General features: G+C 47.8%; 3 protein-coding genes across 4 annotated transcripts; 2 read left to right on the forward strand and 1 right to left on the reverse strand.

Moving 5' to 3' along the window:
- The first annotated feature begins 65 nt into the window (after positions 1 to 65).
- Positions 66 to 2,382, forward strand: LOC111073534 (angiotensin-converting enzyme). The gene is made up of 6 exons (XM_022365876.2): positions 66 to 197; positions 272 to 1,543; positions 1,606 to 1,823; positions 1,886 to 2,008; positions 2,070 to 2,248; positions 2,307 to 2,382. The coding sequence occupies exons 1-6, from the start codon at positions 138 to 140 to the stop codon at positions 2,315 to 2,317; spliced, it is 1,863 nt and encodes a 620-aa protein (XP_022221568.2). The 5' UTR covers positions 66 to 137; the 3' UTR covers positions 2,318 to 2,382.
- An 8,804-nt stretch (positions 2,383 to 11,186) lies between these two features.
- On the forward strand, positions 11,187 to 23,483 carry LOC111081536 (serine proteinase stubble). 2 transcript variants are annotated; one of them, XM_022377620.2, is made up of 9 exons: positions 11,187 to 11,272; positions 11,877 to 11,969; positions 18,175 to 20,387; positions 20,454 to 20,584; positions 20,829 to 21,059; positions 21,968 to 22,079; positions 22,147 to 22,400; positions 22,469 to 22,762; positions 22,832 to 23,483. In XM_022377620.2, the coding sequence occupies exons 3-9, from the start codon at positions 18,952 to 18,954 to the stop codon at positions 22,945 to 22,947; spliced, it is 2,574 nt and encodes an 857-aa protein (XP_022233312.2). In that variant the 5' UTR covers positions 11,187 to 11,272; positions 11,877 to 11,969; positions 18,175 to 18,951; the 3' UTR covers positions 22,948 to 23,483. The 2 variants fall into 2 exon arrangements, with proteins under 2 accessions (XP_022233312.2, XP_022233313.2); XM_022377621.2 differs by lacking the exon at positions 20,829 to 21,059 and having other exon boundaries at positions 22,832 to 23,328.
- On the reverse strand, positions 23,320 to 24,321 carry LOC111081537. Its single transcript, XM_022377622.2, has 4 exons — positions 23,958 to 24,321; positions 23,801 to 23,886; positions 23,588 to 23,738; positions 23,320 to 23,518 (listed from the first exon to the last, which is right to left on the reverse strand). Exons 1-4 carry the CDS (start codon positions 24,184 to 24,186, stop codon positions 23,370 to 23,372), a joined length of 615 nt encoding a protein of 204 aa, XP_022233314.2. The 5' UTR covers positions 24,187 to 24,321; the 3' UTR covers positions 23,320 to 23,369.
- Positions 24,322 to 24,449: the final 128 nt, after the last annotated feature.

Below are 24,449 nucleotides of genomic sequence, written 5' to 3' on the forward strand. Positions count from 1 at the left end.
TTATCAGCACAGCACAGCCCAGCCCAGCCTCAGAAAAGCTTTAAATGTTCGCCCCATGCGAATGGGCGGCTCAGTTCTGTTCCAGCGGATCCGGCGACAAGTGTGAAAGTAAAACTGATTTGATTCCACCAGCGGAGATGAGCCTCCGGTGTCTATCCCTGCTGCGGCTGCTGCTGCTGTTGATAGCAGCCATTGGCGTAAGCATAAGCACCATCAAACATCACAAGCAGATTGCATAATCTGCGATTTCCACTCTCCCCACACTTACCAGCTCTCATCCGCTGCTGCTGCTGCTGCTGCCAACTATGACCTCGAGGCCAAGACTTTCATTGATCAGTCGAGTGCGCGCTACTACAAGCTTTACAATGAAATAGCCGCTGAGACGTACGCGGCCAACAATGAGGACGACTTCGAGGCGCTGTTCACCAAGCTGACGAATGTGAAGAGGATCGCTGACGAACTGGTCAGCATTTCCCGGCAGGCCAGCGGCTTCGATCTGAGCAGAGTCCAAAACGTAGAGGCGAAGCATGCTCTGCAGGAATTGCGCAGCGTTGGCGACCTGTTTGTGCTGGGCGACGAATACTTTTCGTCGGTGCAGATGAACCTGGTGGCGCTGCAGACGCTCTCCACGGACAAGGACATTGAGCCGTATCTGGGTGGGGCCAAGATGCCCGATGAGGACGACAGCCCCATTGCCTACTACCCGGACATACAGAGGATCGTGCAGCAGAGCAAGGACTCTGACGAGCTGAAGTACTACTGGGAGACGTGGCGCGAGAAGAACCAGCTCTGGGCCTCGCTCAACTTCTACACCATCGTGCAGTCGTACCAGAAGGCAGCGAGGATCCTGGAGGTGCCTGTCCACAAGCTCTGGTATCGCTTCGATAGCCACGAAATGCTGCAGCAGATGGAGCAGGCGATGGCGGAGCTGAAGCCCTTCTATCAGCAGCTGCACTCGTTTGTCCGCGAGCAGCTGTTCAAGAAGTACGGAGCCGATGTGATTGATCCCAATGGCCCCATACCCGACCATCTGTTCCAGCAGGTGCTTGAGCAGGCCTGGGGACCGGACAGTGTGCTGGAAGACTTCTTTCCGCGCTCGGAGCTGCCGCAGTACGATGACTTTGTGACGCATCTCACTGCCAAGGCGCTGATCAATGAGTCCGAGAGCTTTTACACATCGCTGGGCTTCCAGCCACTCTCCGCCGACTTCCATAAGAATCAGATAAGAGAGCCAAACGAGGACAAGCCGGACGACGACTGCCGCCCGTCCATCTTTGACCTGACCCCGCACGTATATCTCATGTACTGCGAGAAGGTCAGCTTTAGGAAGCTGATGCAATACCACAGCCACATGGCCCGCGTCTACTACGCCAACCAGAAGAGCCAGCTGCCCTCGTACTACTTCAAGGCGTACAACTTGGAGTTTCCTGTGGGCGAGGCGGTCGTCCTGTCTGCCTCCTCGCCCGCTCATCTGACCGGACGCGGACTGGCCAAGGGGGTGCAGTTCACCGAAAAGGCTCTGATGAATCGTCTGTTCCGAATGGTGAGTGCTGGCTTCGGCAAGAGTTCATTTTTCCACTAATCACAGCATCCTCCTCCGACCAGAGCATCCACACGGTACTCAACATTCCCCTGTACTATGTGCACACCAAGGTGATGCATGACCTGCTGAACGACACCGTGGACATGGACACCGTGAACAGGCACTACTGGCGACTGCTGGAACTGCATGCGGGCATTGAGCCACCATCGGACCGCGCGGAGGGAGCCATCGATTTCCCCTACAAGTTCTACGTGAACATCGATCAGAATTTCCAGACTCAGTGAGTTTCCAGTGGCTGGCTGGTGAAAGTGTGTTCCATCAAGTTCCATCCTCCGCTTGCAGGAAATTCATCTCCGAGATACTGGGCTATCAGTTCTATCGGGCCCTCTGCCAGAAGAGCCACCACCGGGGACAGCTCCACAATTGCGATTTCTATGGCAACAATGCGGTGGGAAATGATCTAAGGCAGGTTATTCTCTCTCCTATCAATCAAACTTTGACATCAATCTGTGATTTACCATTCCAGGTCAATGATGTCTTTGGGCTCCACACGGCCCTGGAAAGAAGTTGTGGGCAAAATATTGCCCAATAACGCCAGCCTCAGCAGCCTGGCGCTTCTGGAGTACTATGAGCCCGTTTTGAACTGGCTAAAGAATCACAACATTCAGGCAAATGCTAAAATCGGTTGGACCTCCACCAAGAAAAGTAAGTAAACTGTGTTTTGTGCATGTGTTTATCCCATTGATGTGCTTTTTATTTGCAGAAATTGTTTGAGTTGCTTCATTATACTTTATTTAATCAACAATGTATCCTCTCTTTGATTGAAACGCAATTTTATCAAAAATATTAATAAATAAATTAAATTCAAATTTGAATTCAAATTAAAACGAGCATTTTGCAGCACTGCAAACTGTTAGTGAACCAATTATGCTGGAACTAGTTCATGCAGCTACTGCTATCCCGTTTGCACACACACCGTAATGCGCTCGCATATGAATAGCGGGTGAAATTGTGTGTTAGAGTGAGATGAAAATAGTAGTGCAAAGGGCGCGTAAACTCCGCGATTCAAATGTTCGCTCAAACATATTTGGAATGGAATTTCGTTTGCGAATTGCGTTTATTGCTTAAGAACTGATTTGCATATTGCTAAAAAGTTAGCTGCAGCCAAAGTTGTACAGAGATTGGAAGAATTTCCCAATTGAGTACCAGTCAGCCGTAAAATCTGTTCCGGCAGTTGGACATTTTGATGTTTTACCATATATTTGATGGTTACCCCGACCACAACTATAATATCCGCTGGCAACCTGTGGCAGTGCGGGGCGGAGGTGGTGGCGTTGCAACCTCCAGGCCAAGAGCCCTCGAAATGCTGCTCTTTGGTTGAGTTGAAGTGTCGCAATCCGAAGCCGAAGCCGAAGCGAGAGCCTACGCCGTTCCGTTCCGTTCCCGGCTTAAGCTCATCGAAGCGCACCGCTGGCCGCTGTGCGTTTCGTTCGCCGCTTGATTGCGTCCACATCCACATCCGAGCCACTCTGGCAGCGGTTGTCGCCAGACAATATGACTGGCAACATTTCGCCAAGCACACTTTCCCACCTGCGCGCAGGGAGGAGCTCAGCCAAGCTGCCGCTTACGCAGGGGTTAGGTTAGGGTATCGGCTGCATCGGCTAGACTTGGTCTCGGCCATACCGGACTTGGGGCTGGAGTGGTCTGCGCTTCGCTTCAGTTGCTGCGCGTCAAGTCGACAATGCACGGCTGGCGAAAGGTCAGCGATTCTGTGCCCGTGCCTCTGTCTCAGTGTCCGCCTTCGTGCGGTCATTAGCCACGACAAAGTCCAAGCCCATTAAATTGTGGAGCAATCGCCGGCGCGGTCGCTGCAAGGTCGGCGGAACCTTTTCTCCCACTATCCTCCCCTGACAGCCGCCTGATAGCGGGCGTTTCTCGTTTAGCTGGACGAGTGCCTTGTCCCCTCAAGTGGATTTCCTTTTTGTCTGTGGGCGTCTGTGGGTGTGGCAGCTGCATGCATTGCGTGCGCATCTGTCCCTGCCCCTGCCCCTGCCGGCTGCTGGCTGCTGGCTGCTTTGCTAATTGCGCCAAATCGCGTACTCCTAGCGGAATGAATGGTCGTGAAATTGAATCATTTCCAGTTGCAGTTGCAGCCACAGCCACAGCCACAGCCACTGCACACACACGAGCCGAGTCCAACTTTGACATGGCACGGCTGGCCAGCCCCGAAACGGAGTTGAGTGAAAGGCACCCACGCCGCCATCACATCATTCAGGTATTTCTCTTGGATTTACTCACTGCTTTTACGTGCGACTATATGCAAGCAATCAAAACAGAAATGAGCAACACCGAGACTGCATGTACCCTGGCGGCAGGCAACATCACTTTGTGATGTTTTCGCCATCAGTTTCTGGAAGAATAGATAGAATATACATACATAGATGCCTCAAAGATGTCGATAGCCGAACAGATTAGGCTAACAAAGCTGTGTATTAATCACCTACCCTAAAGATTAGCTGAAGGACTTCTAATCCTGGCTTGGGGAAATCTTCCTTGATAGCTCTGTATCCATAATACCCTCAGGGCCTACAAGAGTACAAAGACTTAAGTGCCCAAGTTATGCATAGATATACATATGTACATACATATGTACAGATGTTGTATGGGAACGTGTGTGGCTGTGGCTGTGTCTGTGTCTGTGGATGGTGAAAAGAGCAGAAACGGAAACCGCAAAGGGAAAACAAGTCAAATTAAATTTGCATGACGACGTCAGACAATTTGGTGAACTTTTTTAAATTGCCCATCAGTGAATGCATTTACATTAACGTTAACATTTACATTAACCCAAACAAGATATCCATATATGCATGTGAGTGTGAGGGCGGGCATGTATGTACACATATGGGCATACATATGTGTGGGTAAGTGTTATATGCGAATTTTGTTTACATATTCATCAGGCACGTTCGGTGGCAAATATTTTAACATTGATCTTGTCCACAGCAACCGAACAGCGAACAAGTGAGCAGACATAAACGGAATTCAACCTAAGTTGGAGTCCAAGAGTCGCACAATAAGGTGGAATGGAATCGCATGTGAATAGATTTTTGTTTGCCTTTTTGTGTGGGGGATCCAAGTCCCCCAAATGGTTTCGTTACGTGAGTCCAGTCTATTGTTGAGTGAAGATCTTCAGCAGACGAAAGACTACCAGCTTATAAGGAGGATCTATCGAAATGGCAAGAGAGAAATCCATGGGATTGACTGGGGTGGAAACAGCTTAGCGCTGCCATAACTATTCTGCTTAGCCCACACCTAATTCCACGCTGATCCACCCTGGAGTGAGTGCCTATTACTCGCATATTTTCTCCGATCAAGTCAAATGAGGTTTGCGATCGCTTTTATACATAGCTGCTGCCCCATCTGTGTGTAAAATTGAATTCGACCAGCCTGCTGTACAATAATTACACTCCACTTCAGCCCCAACTTTCATTACGACTCTGTTTGTGTATGTGTATGTGTGTGTGTGTGTATGCAGATGCAGGAAGATGAAGCCGGAGATGAAACTGCAGATCATCATCAGCGTCACGCGTTCGCGCAAAAATTATGATTATTTGACGAAATCTCATGCTGTGCTTTCTGCCAGCTGCCGCAGCGAGGCGCCCCAAAAAACCACAAGAGGAAAACCAGAAGAGGCAACAACCACGGCGCACAACTCAGCACGTCTTGGCCCGCCAACCAACCCCAACCCCCAACCAACCCCAGCCATCATGCCAGACCACAGCCTGACCCCAAGCAATTAAGAAATTATGTATATTATGACGCGCGCTGTGATGATGGTAGCGCGGCAGCGCGAATAAAAAACAATAAAATGTTACAGCAACAAATCCGAATGAATGCCTGCCTGATGCTGGAGCCGCTGCGGGCTGGCGCCCGATGCTCGAAATAAGCATTATGTATACGCACTGCTGGAAGGCGGCGTCGGACTGCTCGGACTGCCCGGACTGCTCGGAACCTGCAGGCATTTTTTTTTGTATTTTTTGCTATTTTCCCTCATCTCTTTGGTTTTTTTCGTTTGATTAGCCTTTCTTTGCTGCGATTACAAAAATGCAATAATATGGCATGGCCATAATTATCATTTGTTGCATTTCATTTCATTTCATTTTATTTATTTCAGAGACAGAGACAGCTCTGCCTCTTGTTGATGGGAGTTGGGGCGTGCTGCCACCTCCATTATGCTCAGAATACTTTTCTCATGGAAATGAGTGGAGCTTAAAGAGCTCTTCTGCGGCTGCGCCTCCTGGCATGGCGAATGCAGTAAAAACAAAAGACTGAAGACACGAACATGGATGGGGTCGCGTCGAGTTGGCCAGGTCTTATGTAAGCGCGTGCTCGCCTTAAATTAAAGTCCACAATCAGGCGGCGACGACAAGGGGTCAGAGGAGACAGAGAGAGCGAAAAAGAGAGGTTGCACAGCCCGCTGTGTAGGTGGAGAAATTATGTTGACATCATCGCCAAAAAATGGCCAAGAAGCGAGCGTTGCCGATGGCAATGTCGATGGCGAAGCCCACAAGCTGGGCGCCTCTTGAAAAACAGAAGAAACAAAAATGTATTTTACTTTCATTTTCGTTGCGGCGAACGCTTATTTCTTTAAATTTTAATGAATATTTTTGGCTGGCTGCCGCAAAAGACTACGGCAGCAACAGCAGCAACAGCAACAGCAACAGCAGCAGTAGCAGCAGCAAAATCATCATATCCGCAACTATTCCGGGGGATGGGAGCCGTACACTTTTGGCTTGTGCCACTTGAACGAGCTGATTGCACTTCGACTGTCCGAGACAGATCGGATCCGTTTGGCCTTTGGCTTGGGTTGGATTAACTTTTGAATTGGTTTGTCAGCAGGCCGGTCTTCTGCCAATTGCCATCGGAGACTGCCGTTTCCTAACTGAAAAGCCAACTAACTAACTAACTGATCGATCGTTCGACTGACAGACTGATCGATGAAATAAGCGGCTGCTGCAATAAGGAAATGTCGGTTTATGTATATCGCGTCGCATCGAATGAATCGAATTAGTCATCAGCCATCATCTATCAATGAAAGGAAAAAGCGTTTGCCGTTTTTCTTTCAAATTTGTATTTTAATAGGCCAAAAGTCAATTTGCTGGCCCGATGCCAAAAACCGTTTTACAACGCCAAATGATTGTGAAAATCGAGCCAATTTTATTGCCAATTTCAGCTGCGACTTATGAAATTTCTTGCACTGTCAACGCGTTGGCCAATTTTCTAGGTCACAGTGCGTACTACATAGAGCCGTGATAGGAAAGGGGCTTACGAAATCTGGATGCCATTTCCTTGTGGCGAAACCGAACCATGCCCTCCCACGCACTAATGTGCAAATTAAACGTCTTTCCACATACTCGTAGGTTTATGTGCATAGGAGGGAGTATCTTTGAGAGATTGGCTGGCTGGCATCTCCCAGACAATTACATTTTACTCAACATAATTTCTTGCGTTTAACTTTATGAGCTTTTTAGCCTGCCCAACGAGCGCAGACGACACAGACACAGACAGAGACAGAGATCTGGGCTCCAGGGAGGAGGAGTCGTCGCTCCATCTCCATCTCCATGTGCATGACAGCCGCCATACACACACACAAATTTCTTGTCATATTTCAAAAGGAAAATGCTGGCATAAGTCGCCATAAAGCAGCTGCACACAAAACACCCTCGGTTACGCATGCGTCCCATCAAAGTCTCTGTTGTATAAGCCCCAACCCACCCCACTCTTCCCCCATATGACACAAAAAATGTGTCGCAGTCAGAGCTATTCGTATTCGTATTCGTACAGCTGCCAGCGTGGAGAAAAAACCTTTGCGAAGACAATTGTGTAATTAGCGAAAAGAAATACAAAAAAGAGTGGAGGAAATGAGAAAGAGTCCCGAGGCGGAGATGCAAAACAAAAAGATCTAAACGGCTATTCATCGACGGACAATATTTCCAGCTGCACATCTGGTAATGCCATTTGGTAATCTCGATCCGACTAAGCCGCAACGGAATGTAATCTGATTGGTATCTTTCTTCTTTATCTTCTCTGCCACTGCTGCCACTGCCGCTGCTTCTGTTCAAATTGATTTATGACATTTTTATGTTGATGCTTTTCCAAATTATAAAATCTCAGTTGATATTCAGCTAATTTTGGTGCGGCGTGATGTATTGATGTGGTGTGAATGTTATTCGCGAATCTGAGTGATATTATAACAATATATTAGAGGCCATAATTCATATTCTAATCTGCTTAATTAAATATATTTTTTACGTTATATGTACATATATAAAATTTTTATGTTTACGACCAAAGAGATACGTTGACTTTTCTGATTTGTTTTTTTGCAGTTTTGTTTTTGCTTTTTTACACGGCCGCACACTAATTGCCGCGAATTTTGGGATCAAGTTTGGCTCGTGGCACAGACCGGACCAGACCCTATCACCATTGAGTGACTGACTGCCCGACACTGCGATGTGATTGACAGATCTGATCACTGGCCCAGGAATGGAAAGTTTTAAATGTCCTAGCCACGCGCCTCTTCCCGTCTCGCCTTCTCCCCCCTGAGTAGCTGTAGCCCCAGCGTTTCTTAAAGTCATTCTGATATTTATTATTTCATACTCGTATATGCACACACCGAAGATTTGCTAATTGTTTTGGCAATTTGTCAAGCGTTGCTAATCGAATTAGAAGGTGTTATGGATAATCGTTAAAAGCGATCGTGCATAAACAAAAGATCAGAGCAGATTAGATCAGACGAAGCACAAAGGTTCTTGTTTTGGAATTGGACTTTGGGGGTGCTAAATGGGATCATGGGTTCGGGTAACAGCAGCAAAGAACACCAAGGAACAAAATAAAATACCATCAAGAGGTTTCCCTGTACTAAAAACTAGACTCCACAGCCAATGATCCACACGTTCAACTAAAGGAGAAGGTCATTACGGCAGCAGAGGACAGCTGTCAATGCAACTGCAACTGCCAATGCTGCTGCTTCTGCCAATGACGTAGGCAGGGACTGGGACTGGGACTGGGACTGCGTCCATTATATCACCTTCAGGTGAAAGTGATGATGGCATTCGCAAGGCCTCAACGCCAATACCCGTTTGCGAATCTTTTCCTGCATGTGGCACACAGGGTGTGTGTGCTCCCGCTCCCCAGTGCCGACTGGAACACCCTCGTGGCTGTTTGGGTTTGGGTTTGGGGCAGATGGATGTATGCTAATGTTGCATTTTTGCGCCGCCTGCAAATATTTTTTTTCAATTATCGATTTTTGTTTGCCTTTTACTTTGAGGTGTGAGAGGCTTAGGAAAAAAAGTTGCGACTTCCTCATTGCAATTGTCTGTGTTGCAACAATCTCTGTGTGTGTGATTGTGCTTGTGAGTGTTTTGCGTGGAGAGGAGTCGAGATGGGGCAAGCATTTTTGCGCTGCTTCAATTGCCATTGATTTGCGTGGCGGCGGCAAGAGAAATCGCAAATGGCACACGAATTCCTAGTGCCAAATCAAATGTCTATCTCCGGAGACTAATGAATATTCATAATTATGTACGGGCCAGAGCCGAAAGCGGCGGCTGCCCCCTTGGAAATTGTGCCACACGAAATTAAGAGCAATTGCTACTCGACTTTGCGGTCTCTACCGGCGGCAGGCGCTGCGCTGCCAGAGTTTGGCAGAGTGTATGCAAATATTTGCCCTCGCCGCAGAAAAGTAAAGCTACAGAAAGCACTTTCCAACTGTCCCAAGCATCCGCCAGCAGCAGCAGCTGGACTGGAGCCGAAGTTGAAGTTGAAGTTGATGTGGAAGCTGGGGCAACATCAGCGTCAGCACCCGCACCCGCACCAATGCCAATGCCATACCCAAACCCCCCAGCAACATCAACGCAAGGGGCAGCGGCAGCTGTCGCTGTGGCCGTACCAGCCACAGATACAGATAAAGAAATGTGCCGCTGTCGATGCCGATGCCGATGCTGCTGCTGCTCCTTTCACTTTCGACTTGCCTTCAACGGGTATTCGAATCGAGAGCAAAACGGATTTTTAGCTCCGCTAAATAGCAAGGGGCAGCCACAAAAACAGCAACAGCAGCACCAGCACCAGCAATCAAAAACAAATAGAAGAAATCCACGAAAAAAGTCGTTGCCGGATGATTCATCTGAAAGCGGCGGCGGATGCGACGGATGCCGACGGTAACCGCTTCGTGGTTTTCCAAAGGCCAGTCCACCATCCACAATCATGGGCCACAATCAAACACACTAACGCATCTCATAGGCATGGCATCACATGCTTTGGGGATAAACCCCGTGCCACCCTGTTTTAAGATCAAGGCTCCTCTGACCAGCCTTGACGTTGATCTTTTGAGTATTCGTATTCGTATTCACGGTGCGAGCTTGAACGCTCGAGTGGATGGTGTCTCAAAGCGATAACAGATGAAATGAACCATTGTGGCGGGGGCCCACAAAGCTCATCAGTTGTTGAACTCCCCCGAAAGAGTGTTGGCCGCCGTGGAAGGTCTGGGAACCATTGTACTTGCAAGTGAGCAAAGCTAAATAATTAATTAGATTTACCTTCCTCTATTGCAGTCCAATTGGTGGTTTCCTAAACCATTTCAGTGTACAGACAGACTTTCTTATTATTATAGACGAAAACATCTATTAAATGCATTCGCCTGCATTTCGAGTTCCAGTTCTTCCACATACAGATACAAACCTCACCTCATCCCCGACCCTGGCCATGAGCTTTTGGGTGTAGTACCTGGACAGACGCGGCGCACGCTTCCACACATTTCAATCAAATCAAATGCAATTTGCTGTCAAAGCCGAGTCACAGCATGTCACAGTCTGTCAAAAGGCATTAAATGTTGCGACGCTTTTGTGATTTGTGGGTTCTTTTTTCTGTATTTTGTAGTTTGTAGTTTGCGGCCGAAGGCTTTGGACAAATATGAACTGAAAATGTTTAATTGGCGGCTGTCATGTTTGGGCAGGCTATAAAACAGAAATAAAACGGTGGCCGGCCTCAGACTCGCAGTCGGCCGCCCTGGTACTTACTATTGACCATGGCGGCCAATGATGCTTTACGACTTCATATCATAATTACAGCTTACGAAATGGGTGCCGGGGGAGTTGATAGAGGGGGGGCAAAATATGGTGGGGAAGAGGGCGAAGTCGCTGTCTGCCGGCATTAAGCAATAATTTGTATTATTTGTACAATGCGGTGGCTGTTACAGTACGAGTACTCTCCTCTCTACCTCCCTCCCTCACTCATCCCATCTCTCTCTCTCTCCGTCCACGTCTTTCATATCTTTTACGCTTGTCTGTGCATTTATTGTTGCCTAATCGGTGATGGGAGACAAAGGTGGAGAGCCGAAGCCGAACGGACAGCTGTTTTCCAAGCTCTGCTTTGCTTTGATTTTTCGTGCAAACGCACTCTACACAGCCACTGCCGAAAAAAGCGCAGAGGAGTAGGAAGACATGCTTCAGCAACAAAAACAGTAGCAACAGCAACAACAACGAGAGAAAGAGCCGCTGAATCGGCGACTGCGCAGCAGCTGGCAAAGCTCAGCAAGCTAAGCTTACTGTCGCTCGGCGCCTGCGCTTCAGTTCAGACTTCTTTGAGACTCCGCTCAAGAAGGTCGTGTTCAGCTCTAGCTCAGTTCGGCTCGCGTTCGTAGTTACCGATTCAAACGAGCCTCGTTCGTTGGCTGTAAGTGCATGAGTGACTGTGTGTGTGTGATAAGATAAGACGCAGGACTTGAGGCGACAACAAACCGCAAATTAAGCTGCCCCAAATGATAGGAGATATTAGGAGTAAAAGAGTTGGCAACTTAGAGCGCAATAGCACTATAGTGTTGGTGCAAGTGTGAGTGCTACGGATTGGATATATGTAGCTTGCATTCGCCTGCAATTTCCCCCTCTCTTCTCTCTCCGCTCTCCACTCTCCTTCGATCTCCGCCTGACAGTGAAAGTGATTTGATTTTGCAATTGGAGTCAGAGTCGGAGTCCGAGTCCGAGTCGCAGTCGGAATTGCTGGCAGCGAGCGACTTTGAACAATATTTCTGCTTGTTTGCTGATCCGATCAGCCAGCAGCAAAAAGCGTTTTTGCTTTTATTATTATTATTTTTCGCAAGGCAACGCAAAGGCAGAGCAAAAGCAAATCCAACCAAACAAAACGCAGCAAAACAATAAACAAAAGTGCAAAGAAAAAAAAAAAAACAGAAATAACAGAAATAACAGCAAATAGCAAACGTAAATTGCAAGCAATTTGTAATCTGGATCCTAATGCAATTTCTCTCTCTCCTTCTGCACAGTCGTTCCACTGTGGCCAAAACCCAAACAAATACCATTAAGAAATCATCTTCAAATTGGATTAATACTACGCCGATCTACACCCATACTCAAAGGTAAGTCAGCAACCAAAGATAGTCAGAGATCGAGATCGAAATAGATAAACTAATAAAGTTTCATATAATTCACATTAAATCAAATCGACACTTATGCGGCAACACCTACCGCTGCTGGCAGGCGATTAAATCATTTGCACATTGCAACATTCGCATCGCGCACGAACCGCAGAAAAAGAAACTATTTATGGTGCAAAAGTAAAGCGTCATTATCTAATAAATCTTACCATATACTATCGTTTCGTATACCCACAATATACCCCATTCGGGTGCAAATACTTGTACCAGTAGATGCATAAAACGCAAACCCAGACACGGGCTCATGGCGTGGTCAGGGGGGTCTCTTGCAAAATGTGGAAAGTATTTGCAATTGAATGCTTGCCACATGCCTAGACACATAATCCGCTCGAGTCAATTTGCCAGGGCTGTCCTCTTGTCGGGCAGGGGCCAGGCAGGATATGTGGTATGCAAATATTTCAATGACTGTTTAATAGAGGAATTTTTTAAGCGAATTGGTAAATTTCTTTGAATTACTGCCCCTGCAGATGAAACGAAAAGTTCCATTAAGGCTTTTAATGCATTTGTTTGATTTGCGATTTCTCACTAAGCCAAGAAAACAACACTTGTTTGAGTTCAAGGGAATATGTTTTTAAAATTATCGTTTACTTAGCACAGAGATCCCAAGGAAAGATTCCCATTTTGAGCTTGTGACCCAATAACAAAATTAAAAGTCACATTTTCAACAATATTGCAATGCAAACGAATTATTCAATCTATTTCCAAATTAACAACGTGATAATTATTATATAAGCAGTACCAAACAGACTTTGAATAATAAATAGGCTGCCTTAAAACAAAAAACCATGTCAAGTCGCCAATAAAGTAAATAAAAGCAAACGAAATGCAAAAAACGAAGGAAACAACTAACCGGAAAACATAAATAGTCGGACAATAAAAGTGCGTGAAAGAAGGGCAAACGAAATGGGCAAAGAGACAAAACAATGGAGAGATGTGCAGAAAGAGAAAGAGAGAGAGAGAGAGAAAAAGAGAAGCGACGCATTGGGGCAACTTAACCCCAATTTAGTTAACTGCAGCTTGAGCCACAAATTATTTGGCAACGTTTTTATGGCTCCGTCGACGTCTTGTCTCGACTACACAATATATATACTACATACATATATAAGATATTTATCGCTGTGTGTGTGTAGTATAGGTATGACATGAACTTCATTATCAGCAAGCCCGAACGCCGAAGCCGTCTACTTTTTTTTCGTTTATTTTTTATTTTTTTGTAACATCTCTTGACTCTTTTTTTTCGTTTTCCTGAAATGGTTTTATTTTATTTTGCTTTTTCAATTTAGGGCTGGCTTACGAAGTATTGCATAAGCGGAGAAACTCGTATTGCTTGGGCTGCTCTCTGGAGCATGTGATATATACATACAAGTATACATACATATATGTAGATATAGTAGGTGCCATATATTTATTACGGTTGAGAACTTTCTTTCGGGACTGACACAAATTACTTAATTTTGAGGAGCTGCTGCTGTAGCCTCAAATCCGGTTTGTTTTTTTTTTTTTGGGTTTTGTCGGTTTTTGGAGACTGAGATCTGACCCTTTTCTCATCATGTAATAAAATCCAAGATATACGATCTGCTGTTCGGAAAACAAGTTCCGCCAAATTGTGACCGTGGCCATGGATTTGTTAGCTCCGTTTGCCATGCTTTTATTTTCTTTTTTAATGCTTTATGTAAATCTTATTTTTCTTCTTCTTTCTTTCTTTCGTTTCTGCCCCCTTTTTGTCTTTTTCCTGGCTCGTGCTTATGTAAGTCAATCGAAATACTCGCCATATGCAAATGATTTCTCAATTTTTTGTTGTTGCTCTTTTTAAGCGTTTTTCCTCTTTTGGGTCTGCGTATGGGTATGGGGTATGGGGTTCAACTCCAATCGATGATTATGTATTGAGGTTGTTTTGTTTAATTATTTGTTTTTGGTTAATTGGCAGCTAGTTTGTGGGCGGGTCGGAGGAGGTGACTACAATGGCTACTGGCTATGCGGATCACCTAATTATCGGGCCAACATTTATCTTTGGGTTCATCTGTTGGTTGCCTCAAGTTCGTGTCTTGAGTCGTTTGTTATTCCGACTCCAATTCCGGTTCGGGGTTTTCCCATATCTCTCTGTGACGACTAGCGACTTGCGACTAGCGGCTACCGGCTAGAATCGGTTGTGTTGCCACACTCTCTGCATGTTGATTAATATTACGCATACGCCGTTTGTGTTGCGAGAGTGTGAGTGTGACGCTAATTGCATAATCATCATCATCAGCCCCATCAATACGATTTGCATGCCATGCTTCATATACAAATGAAGCGACTTTTGTTTTTGTTGCCATGTCCGATAGTCTGGCAGTGCCACTGCCACTTCTTAACACCCGACTGCCGCCGCCGGCGTTGACTTAACACATTCGTAACAATTGCGCAGCAGCCTTGTACGATGAATGCTAATTAGCACAGTCCTCGCCACAGCAGACGTCACAGTTGCCTTCTTTCGGTTGCCAGATACGAGTATTGATTATGTGGTCGGGCGGGTGTGCTGTGCTGTGCTGTGGCAACGCACCTTGCTGACCGCAGCCCTCCCTCTTACAACGGCACTTACCTTACCCAACAACACCTTGGCGGGGCTTTCATCGCGTTGCGTTTGCGTCGCCTCTAATAAATTTCGTTTGTTTTCGTTTTCGGTTTTTCTGGTTTTTTTGTTTTATTTGTTGTTTCTCGTTCGTTTTTTGGCTGGACAAAATGTGCCAATGGCATGGCATGACACCAATTTTCATTTAATTTGGCCAGGCCAAGACGAGCGCAGCTGTTTGACCCACTTGGTGGGTTGTTGGTGGGGCTGGACGTGGTGGTGCTGCTTGTGGGAAAGTCAAATGGCTTTAACCTTTTGGCTTGTGCAAACAATGCAAACAATTGGTAAATTCAATTGGTAGCAATTCAAAATAATTGAGCAAATCTATTTTAATTCAAGTTTGCCAAAGAAGAGACAACCATCGAAAGTGGCAGTGGGTGTGGGGAAGTGGAGTGGAGTGAGGAGTGCTTAAGTTGATTGTCTCTTGATTGTTCGACTCAACTGCCATGAAATAAATAAATGAAAAATACTATGGTTAGGGTAAAAGTTGGGGAAATACCCGCCGCATAACTATTGACGGCGGGGGAGGGAAATATTTGATAGAAAGGGAAAACATTTAAAACAACAAAAGTGCTTTGCGGCAACAAATGTTTTCTTTTCTTTTACCATTTTCATAAACGATCTGTCGAGGCAGCTCTTTATATATTTTATCTATCGTTTTGCCGCTGCTTCTTTTCTGACGATAAGCTTGCACCCTAATGTTCTCCTGTCTTTTGTTTCGTTTGGCGTTTTTGTGTGTTGTCTCCTGTTGGAGAGAAAGAGATCTTAAGCTGTAGCTGTAGCTCATTTATCGCTGCTGTTGCCATCCACTTCAAACATAAATTAAATTTAAGCTGTCATTGGGTGCTTCTTTCTTTTGTCAGCCATTTCTTTAATTTATTTTTCATGCCTGGGTCTCGTCTGGGGTCTCCTCCATAATTTAAGCACTTTTCCCCCCGATTCAACAAAATGCATATAAAATTTCCTTGTCTCGCATTCATTTTATGCGCAGCTCATCAGCAAGCAACAAACGAGAGACAACGAAAATGACAACTTTTGGCTGAGCTTTTGTGTGTTGCCTCATGCCCCGTGTCCCCGTGCCCCGTGCCATTGTCATTTCGCGCATTTGGCATTGTCTTCTCGAATTTGTCTAGTTTTCTATTGTGGCGAAGGAGCGGGAATTGCTTTGAATTATGCGTGAACCAAAGAGAGAAAAGTTTCTCGGAATTTGTGACGCACAATCAACTCTGATGCGAAGAAGTCCATGTCCAATGAGGCAGGCAGGCACTCAGTATCGCATCTGCATACGCAACCAGTCGGTGCTGCTGCTGCTACTGCTGCAGCTGGGGTTGCGCATTTAAAATGCATTTATCTCAATTACGAGCAGAAAGAGCAACAAAATCGCTTGTTTACAGCGAAATGAAAACGAAAACGAAACGAAATGAACGACGCATTGTTTTGCAGCAGAAAATAAAAACTTTCACTGCCACAAAATACAAAAAATACACAAAAACTAAAATAACTAAAACAAAAGTAATCATGTTGCGGGCGGGTGCCTGGCACAGCGGTGAGGAGAGGAGAGGAGAGGAGGGGTGCCGTGCCGTGCCCCGAAAAAGAGGAGAAGCAGAAGCAAAGCCCTGGAAAAGTATTGTTAATTAAAACAAATAAACTGAAAGGCCAGGCCAGGCCGGCCAGTCAGCAAAATGATTGTAAATTGTGCGTGGCATGTGGTGAGGGGGGGAATTGGAAGTGTGAAAGAAGCGGCAGCCAGAGAAAGAGAGTGGACAAAAGAAAGACAAAAAGAAAGAAAGAGCAGCACAAAAGATAAGCGGAAAGTGAATGCAGCAAAAGCAAAAGCCAAAGCCAGTTTCCGGCGTCCTTCACTCAAGGCCGTTGCAATGGGAGCTGCACGCATGCGCAAGTATTGTGGCAGCTGCTGTGCTGCAGCTTTTCATGCAGATGGTTGATGGTGATGGTGATGGGGATGGGGATAATGATCATGACGATGATCGTGCTGGTGGCGGTGGTGGGGGTAGGGATAGGGATAGCTGCAGCTGTCCACGAAAAAAGCGTTTATGTAATCTCTCGAGGATGGATAAGCTCTGCCTGCGACCGACTACTTTCCAACACTGCCACGACAAAATTAAAAATATGTAAATTAAATTTCTGCAACACGTTGCATCATTCAGGGGAGTTAGTTGTGCAGGGGAAAGAGCTAAAATACCAACTAGCAAAACCAGTTGAGCCGCCAAAAAAAAATTTATTTCATAATCAACATCCCTCCATCCACAAAACAAAATGCCCGCAAAATGTGTTAAATGTTATGCAAAACCATCTGCCACGGCTGTCGATGCTCGATGCTCTATGCCATGCCGCAGAGTCACGTCACGATTCGGTTAGCATGGACCAGGAAGCAAACCTCCCTATGGAACTACTGTCCCCGGCCTCTTTCTCCGAAGCCGCAAATCAAGTTCAAAATGTCAAGTTTGCGCGCCCGCACAAATCAACCGAAAAGGAAGCGAAGCAATGCCGCAACAGCGCAGCAGCAGCGCAGTGGTGCTTGAACTCGAAATGAAAGTGAAAATACGCCAGCAGCGACGTCCACATCGACTGCGACTGCGATTGCGAATGCAGCTGAGAGCAGCGCAGCTGAGCGAAAAAAAGCTCGCAAACTCTTACTTTCAGAGCGCGCTGCTGACTAGCCTCTGCAGAAGGGAAGCGCCAGCCAGAAGCTGACTATGGAATACCCTTCCTTCTTCTTGGATAAATTGATAACTTATTTATGTGTGGGGCTATATTTATTTATGGTATATGTTGAAACATATAAATCTATAGCAATTCTTGTCGGTAGATGGAAAACACAGACACATAAATGCCTTGAAGAATATATGTAGGTGATTATTTCCAATTACACATTATCCTCAACTAATATGCCCTGTGTGTGGGCATAGGGTACTGAACTACCTACAAGTCGGTTGGGCTTTTATTGCACTTTTTACAATCACATTCATTCATTTCCTTCTATCGTTAAACGTTAAAAAAAACACAGAAAACACTAAACAAAATATAAAAAGTGAAATTAAAAAAACGCTGCGAATTTCCAGCTGCTGGTGTATGGTTTTTCCAGTTTTCCCAGATGCTTTTATCTCGGCAGCCCAGCCAGCAACTCGTTTACTTTACCAAAAACCCAGCTGAGCGACCGAGGAAACGCGTGTTGCAGTTGCCGCTGCACCGTTGCATCGCTGCACCGTTGCAAGTTGAAGCGTAAATTGATGATTTAAAATTAATTTGTTGCGCGATTAATGGGAATTTAATGCGCAAAGCGGAGATCAGACATAGCTGCCAGATGAAAGCTCATTTGGGCATTTATGAGTTTTACGATGATGGTCGTCGGTGATGGGCGTGCGTTGCATGCAACACAACAACAACACACCCATGCGCCCACATCATCGGAGTAGAGTTAATTGCCAAAATATTCGAGTACAAAGGAAAACTAAAACCCGTTCTTCTCTTATTATATCTTTCGTTTATCTGCCGCAGGCAATTAAGGAAGTAATTTGTGGCCGAAACTCTTCGTGGATGTCTATGTGGATGTCGCCAGCCAAATAGCCCGATGCGATGCATGCAACCACACGAAACCGCTTGAAAAGTCGCTGTTAAAGCGTCAACAGCAATTGCCATAATTGCCATTGGAGCAGCACACACACTCACACACACACACGCAAGGAGTCCAATAACCGCTGGACAAACATCCAACAACCAGCAATCCAACACCCAACACCCGTACCCGAGCCCGTACCCGCACCATACCCGCACCAGCAACAGCACCCGGACCAATTCAGCCATCAAAACGAAACTTGCCACACGAGCTATCCGAGGCAGGCACACAGAAACACACACACACAAACACACACACAAATCCGCAAATCCCACTGAATTGTAACAGAGACGTGGAGCCAGACCAAGAGATAGAGATAGGAGTCGAGCTTGAAAATCCCCAAAGCCAAAACAAAGTCCAAGACCAAGAGCAAGAGCAAGACCAAAAAACCAGTGGGGAGATCAATGAACGCGGCACGCAGCTGACAGCAGCAGCAGCAGCAACTCAGCGAAGCATAGGAAAGGCGCCACGGACGGACACTTGGCTTGGACGGCGTTCAAGTTCAGGCAGCAACTATTCCGACGACGACAAGCAGGAAGTGGCGCGGCTGCACCTTAATTGGAGGCAGTGTCATTACCACCAAAGCAACTGCAGCAGCAACATCAACATCAACAGCAACAGCAACTGCAATAACCAACGCTCATCCTGCTCGATGTAAGATGTTAGTGACCGACAACAGCAACGAGCTCCACACAAGCAACAGCCGCAGCCGCATCTGCACCTGGAGATGGAGCCTAATCCAACTGTTTGCCCTCTGCTGGTGCTGCCTCTGCTCCCTCAGTGTTGAGGCGGCCACACCCACCACAGTGTCCACAGGTCAACTGCTGACGGGACATCAATTGCTGCCATGGCAGGCGGCGGCAGCCACATCCTCCTCGCCCTATGCCACCGCCACACTGGCGCCCACGGCCCGCAATCTGTACGCGCCCTTCCAGCGCTTCAGCCAGCAGGACGACATCAGCTTCAAGGATGTGCGCCAGCGCAGTGACGGCACAATTGTGCAGTCCTTTGGTTCCTATCGCACAGCCCGCCAATCGGGCGGGCAAGCGGCCGCCGCAGCAGCCCAACGCCGTTCGGATGCCGCCGTCGAAATCATTCCGGCGCCCTCGGTGGAGCTGCCTCAAGGCGAACTGATCACGATACCAAAGCAACTGGTGCCCACGATGCCCGAGAACGTGACGCGGCAGGGCAGGCAGCGCAACTACATGTACATCCCACTGCAGACGGCAACGGATCCGCAGTCGGCTGGAGCCCTCCTTCAGCTGCGGCCTAGCCGAAATGCCACGCTCTCCTCGCTGGGACCGCCAGCAGATGGCGTAGCCGCTGTGGCCCATCAGTTTGGAGCGGAATTGGCCACTCAGGGCAGTCCGGAGCAGCAGCCGCTGGAACTAGACCCAGAGCGAACGGAACGCAGTGATCTGGTGGCCTCTGCCAGCTCCACGGACAAGCTGGAGTACGCGGAGCCGGAGAATACCAGTCGCCGCGTGGGCTTCCAGTTTCCCAGCTACAGCCTCAAGCCCGCGAGCCCCTTCCATCCGCAGTCCTATCGCGAGGACAACCCCATCTTCGGGGATACCAGTGCAACGGGATTCGAGCCGCAGCCATACAGCGAGGATGCCGCGCCCACGCCCACCCAGTACGAGTCGCACGAGACGCGCCACACACGCCAGCTGTACTTCGACTCGGACGTGTCGCCCTCGAGCTTCGAGTTTCCGGGTTTGGCGAGCAACTCCAAGCCCCACGGCCTCAAGCTCTATCGGGATGATGTGACCAAGTTTGGGGACATCAACGGACCCATCACGGCCCTGCCGCAGCGCCCGCAGCGTGGCTTCTACTTTGGAGAAACTGAATTCCGGACGGGGCCTCCCGCACCCGTCCGCCAGTTTGGGCCACAGAAGAACTTCCAGGAGTACGTGGGACCCAGCGACTACCAGGGCTCCCGCAAGAGTCGCTACTATCCGTACAAGTCATCCCGCAGCCCACGCGTGGTATTCCCCTCCAACGACAACGTGGGCACCACTGGGGTCAGTGGGCCGGCGAGCAGCAGCGGCCCCTCCGGCACAGGAGTTTACTTTAGCGACAATCTCGCCTTCAGGTGAGTGGCAGGAACAGAATGACCCTATAGATCTATTTCTGAGCGATGTCTTCTGTTTCCCTATAGGGATCAGAACTTTGGCATCAACGAACTGTCCGCCGTGCAGGATGTGCGCAACGATTACAGTCTGCAGGAGCTGGACAACGCCTCGGAGGCCACCAGCAGTCCGCAGTCGGCGAGCACGTTCAAGGAGAAAGGTAAGTCCAACCCAGACCCCCCCAACCAGCTCCGAGATCCCAGCACCCAATCCAAGCGGAAACCCCCATCCCTGCGTTCGGTAGGGCAATAAGTTAGAGTCGCAACTGCTGCTGCTGCTGTCACTGCTGCAACCCCACACACACACCTGCTCCATACACACACACACACACACACAAGAAGAACAAACCCAAACCCATACCCATACAGATACAGATACCGATTCCAATGATTACCATTCGACAGTCGACATCACAACGGACATGGAGTGCCAGAACCGTGGCGGCACATGTGAGTTCTTTTTGGGCTGCTGGCTGTCCGGCGGCCTCATTCAGGGCACCTGCAATGGAGTGCTGCGCGGCTGTTGCCACCGCACGGCCAAGTCGGCCAATCTGCGCAGCTCGGACTATGCGGGCAATACCGTAGATCTCACAGATCTGCCGCAAAAGAACTATGGACCGGTCAACAACGAACCCAGTGAGTGTGGCAGCCTCAGCTCGAACCAAAAACCAAAACCAAATCAACTCCCAGCACGTGCACACACTAAAACCCTACCCCAACCCCACCCCACTCCACCACCCAAAAATCGGTTCAGCGAATTAGTTGAGAACTAATTTGCATGCCACGAAAAAAAGAAAAACTAATAACAAATTTACGTATTTTATGTATAGATAAATATTTTGTAGTTCGTTTTGTTTTGTTTTGTTTTGTTTATCGCTCATCTTCATTAAGTAAAGTAAAGTATATATTATGTAGTTATGCACTCGTAATTCGTACATTTAAGTATTTGTTATAGTTACACTCTCTTGGCTGGGTTTCAGCGCCCAATTAAGCTGCAATACACCCCAGAGATCCACGAGTACTCGTGGATGTATGCAATACCGAAGCGAGGCACCGCTCTGGAGGAGGCAGAAAGAAAGGCTGGAATGAAAGATATAGAGTTTAATTGCCAGGCATGAGCATGTTAATTACCACAGCACGCTAATGATAATTAAGCCATATTACACATAGCTTAACGGCATTACGCTCCATGTGCAAGACACTCGTAGACACTCACTCGCCTCACTCTCAAACGAACCCCAAAACCCCCAAACGTCCGAGTCTGAGTTGGACGGTACTGCGATGCGACTAGAAAGCGGAGACAGACCCCCCTAAGACCCAGACCCCATACCCACCCGGCAGTGGCAGGTTCCATCGCGATGCTTTCATTGTTGTGTTGTTGCTGTTGTTGCTGTTGTTTTGTTTGCCTAATTGCTTGCTTGCTTTGTGGTCACCCTGTTTAATGCTTCACTAATCCCCCCATACACGAGTGTCCTTCCGATCCGAGGGATCCCTGAGATCTGCACCAAACTGAATACGTTCTCCGCTTTTGCTTGCCATTCCAGGTTGCGGCATCTCGCTGGCCAAGCAGACCGCACAGCGTCGCATTGTGGGTGGCGATGATGCGGGCTTCGGCTCCTTCCCCTGGCAGGCCTACATACGCATTGGATCCTCCAGGTAAGCAACCAAAGAAGATGCCAGCAGCTTCATTACTGAGTGGAATATGCTCTTCCCCCTTTTGCAGATGCGGAGGATCGCTGGTCTCGCGGCGTCATGTGGTCACCGCCGGGCATTGTGTGGCTCGGGCCACGCCCCGGCAGGTGCACGTCACGCTCGGCGACTACGTGATCAACTCGGCCGTGGAACCACTGCCGGCTTATACCTTCGGTGTTCGCCGGATCGATGTGCATCCGTACTTCAAGTTCACGCCGCAGGCGGATCGCTTTGACATATCCGTGCTGACGCTGGAGAGGACTGTGCACTTCATGCCACACATAGGTAAGTGCCCCATTGAGCTGCCCTGCAATAGACTCCATCCGCATGCTAACTATCCTCCCGTCCTACAGCCCCCATCTGCCTGCCCGAGAAGAACGAGGACTTTCTGGGCAAATTCGGCTGGGCTGCCGGCTGGGGTGCCCTGAATCCGGGCTCCCGGCTGCGTCCCAAGACGCTGCAGGCCGTCGATGTTCCGGTGATCGAGAACCGCATCTGCGAGCGCTGGCACCGGCAGAACGGCATCAATGTGGTCATCTATCAGGAGATGCTCTGCGCGGGCTACCGCAACGGCGGCAAGGACTCGTGCCAGGGCGACTCGGGTGGACCGCTGATGCACGACAAGAACGGACGTTGGTACTTAATTGGTGAGTACCAATCCCTGCACGGGAGCTTCCTGCATCTCCATATACTCAATTCGCATCTCCATCCTGCAGGTGTCGTCTCGGCTGGGTACTCGTGTGCGTCCCGTGGCCAGCCAGGGATCTACCACAGCGTGAGCAAGACCGTCGACTGGGTATCCTATGTCGTTGGCCTCACGATGAACATCTGATCTACTATTAAATTATTCTCATCGCATTCGCAATCGCACCGCGCCTGGTGCCTGCTTTTTTTGTACATAATTCACTTCATTCTGCTTACCGAATACTGAATTCTGATTCAATGCTAAAGCCCTATTTATGAATACACAACAAACGAATTAAAACATTAAATGTAATTGAACAAATTAGCGCAGTACAATTTAGCAGATAGAAATGGATGTATCTGCAAGATACCCGTGCGCACCCGTGCGATATTGTTGCAGAGCCCCAAACTAATTATAATTAATGCTTAATTTACGTAGTCATATGCGCTGTTATGTAATTTTAATACTATTTATGAACTACTACATTTCGTGTGTAAATAAATTATACCTACAACAAAATGGAAATTCAGTCGAAATTTATTGTATTGGAATGTAATTTGTTTATGCAGCTACTGTTTGAGGGGCACGTAGACCTGTTGACAGGGAACTCCATACTCGGCATCCTTACAGCAGACTCCGCCAAGAGTGGCATGCTTCGATTGCTCCCCCATCACTCGGAATAGGGTGAAGACCTCGTGATAGATCTTGTAAAAGATCACTTGGGGAGTATCACAATTAGTTGAGTTGAGTTCAGGTAAGTGATATATTCTCTCCGAGAGGAGCTTACCCAGCACAAGGGTGAATACCAAGAGGCACATCAGGAAACTGGACAGATCAATGAAGAGGCCCACGGTGGCATAGAAGACACCCAGATAAAGGCCAAACCCATAAATCACTCCATGGAATATCAGCCAGGGATACATCAGCCAGCTCGTGTCCTTAGATGAGACAGTCAGTCAGTCGGATTTAAGCAATGGATTGCGTTGTTGTTTCCTCTTACCCGAGCCACGCCAATTAGCAGCAGTAAGCTGACGGCCGCGTTGATCAACGACAGTCCATATGCGACAGAGCTAAAGATGGTCAACACTGCAACACGTGCAACCGGAAATGGAAATGGGGGTACGATCATGATCTAGAAAGGGCTCAGTTCCACTCACGATTCATCAGAAACTGCTGCTCGTTGTCCGCGGCCAAGCTGAAGAGCCCTTGCTTGAGCAGCAGTCCGATATCCGGATGCATGTGGAGGGTCACCATGGAGCTGCCCAGGGTCACGGACGATACGATCACGCCCAGCCAGCCCAGAATGATGACGTTGTACTTGAGATTCTGGCACTGCACGTACGAGATGCCACTGCCACTGCATGCAACACTTCCCTGGTGCCCCATGATTAACGCCCGAGATTATTCTGTGGTACGTTCCCGATTGTGTCTGTTTTTGTCAGTGTAGTTTTGTTTTGTGTTGTTTTTTTACTTTTGCTGTTAGTGTTTGCTGCTGTATGTGTTTACAATAGAACAAGCTACGATGAACTGAATAGAGAGGAACCTTTGCCGCCTAACTGACAAGACAGGCCGAGACCCGAAACAGCAAAGGCCTGCTGGGAGAACTACATTCGTAGTATATGTTTTATTATGCTAATCTCGAATTAGAA

Source organism: Drosophila obscura, unplaced genomic scaffold (assembly GCF_018151105.1).
Source record: "Drosophila obscura isolate BZ-5 IFL unplaced genomic scaffold, ASM1815110v1 contig_186, whole genome shotgun sequence".
Classification (NCBI taxonomy): Eukaryota; Metazoa; Arthropoda; class Insecta; order Diptera; family Drosophilidae; genus Drosophila; species Drosophila obscura.

Bases quoted from the DNA above. Each gene is read 5' to 3' on its own strand.
- LOC111081537 (XM_022377622.2), bottom strand. From the start codon at position 24,186: ATGGGGCACCAGGGAAGTGTTGCATGCAGTGGCAGTGGCATCTCGTAC. The intron at 23,887-23,957 runs GTGAGTGGAACT...CACGTGTTGCAG, and splicing joins GCAGCAGTTTCTGATGAATC to TGTTGACCATCTTTAGCTCT. The intron at 23,739-23,800 runs GTAAGAGGAAAC...GTCTCATCTAAG, and splicing joins TGCTAATTGGCGTGGCTCGG to GACACGAGCTGGCTGATGTA.
- LOC111073534 (XM_022365876.2), top strand. From the start codon at position 138: ATGAGCCTCCGGTGTCTATCCCTGCTGCGGCTGCTGCTGCTGTTGATA. The intron at 1,824-1,885 runs GTGAGTTTCCAG...CTCCGCTTGCAG, and splicing joins GATCAGAATTTCCAGACTCA to GAAATTCATCTCCGAGATAC. The intron at 2,009-2,069 runs GCAGGTTATTCT...TTACCATTCCAG, and splicing joins GCGGTGGGAAATGATCTAAG to GTCAATGATGTCTTTGGGCT.
- LOC111081536 (XM_022377620.2), top strand. From the start codon at position 18,952: ATGTTAGTGACCGACAACAGCAACGAGCTCCACACAAGCAACAGCCGC. The intron at 20,388-20,453 runs GTGAGTGGCAGG...GTTTCCCTATAG, and splicing joins AGCGACAATCTCGCCTTCAG to GGATCAGAACTTTGGCATCA. The intron at 22,401-22,468 runs GTAAGTGCCCCA...CCCGTCCTACAG, and splicing joins GCACTTCATGCCACACATAG to CCCCCATCTGCCTGCCCGAG.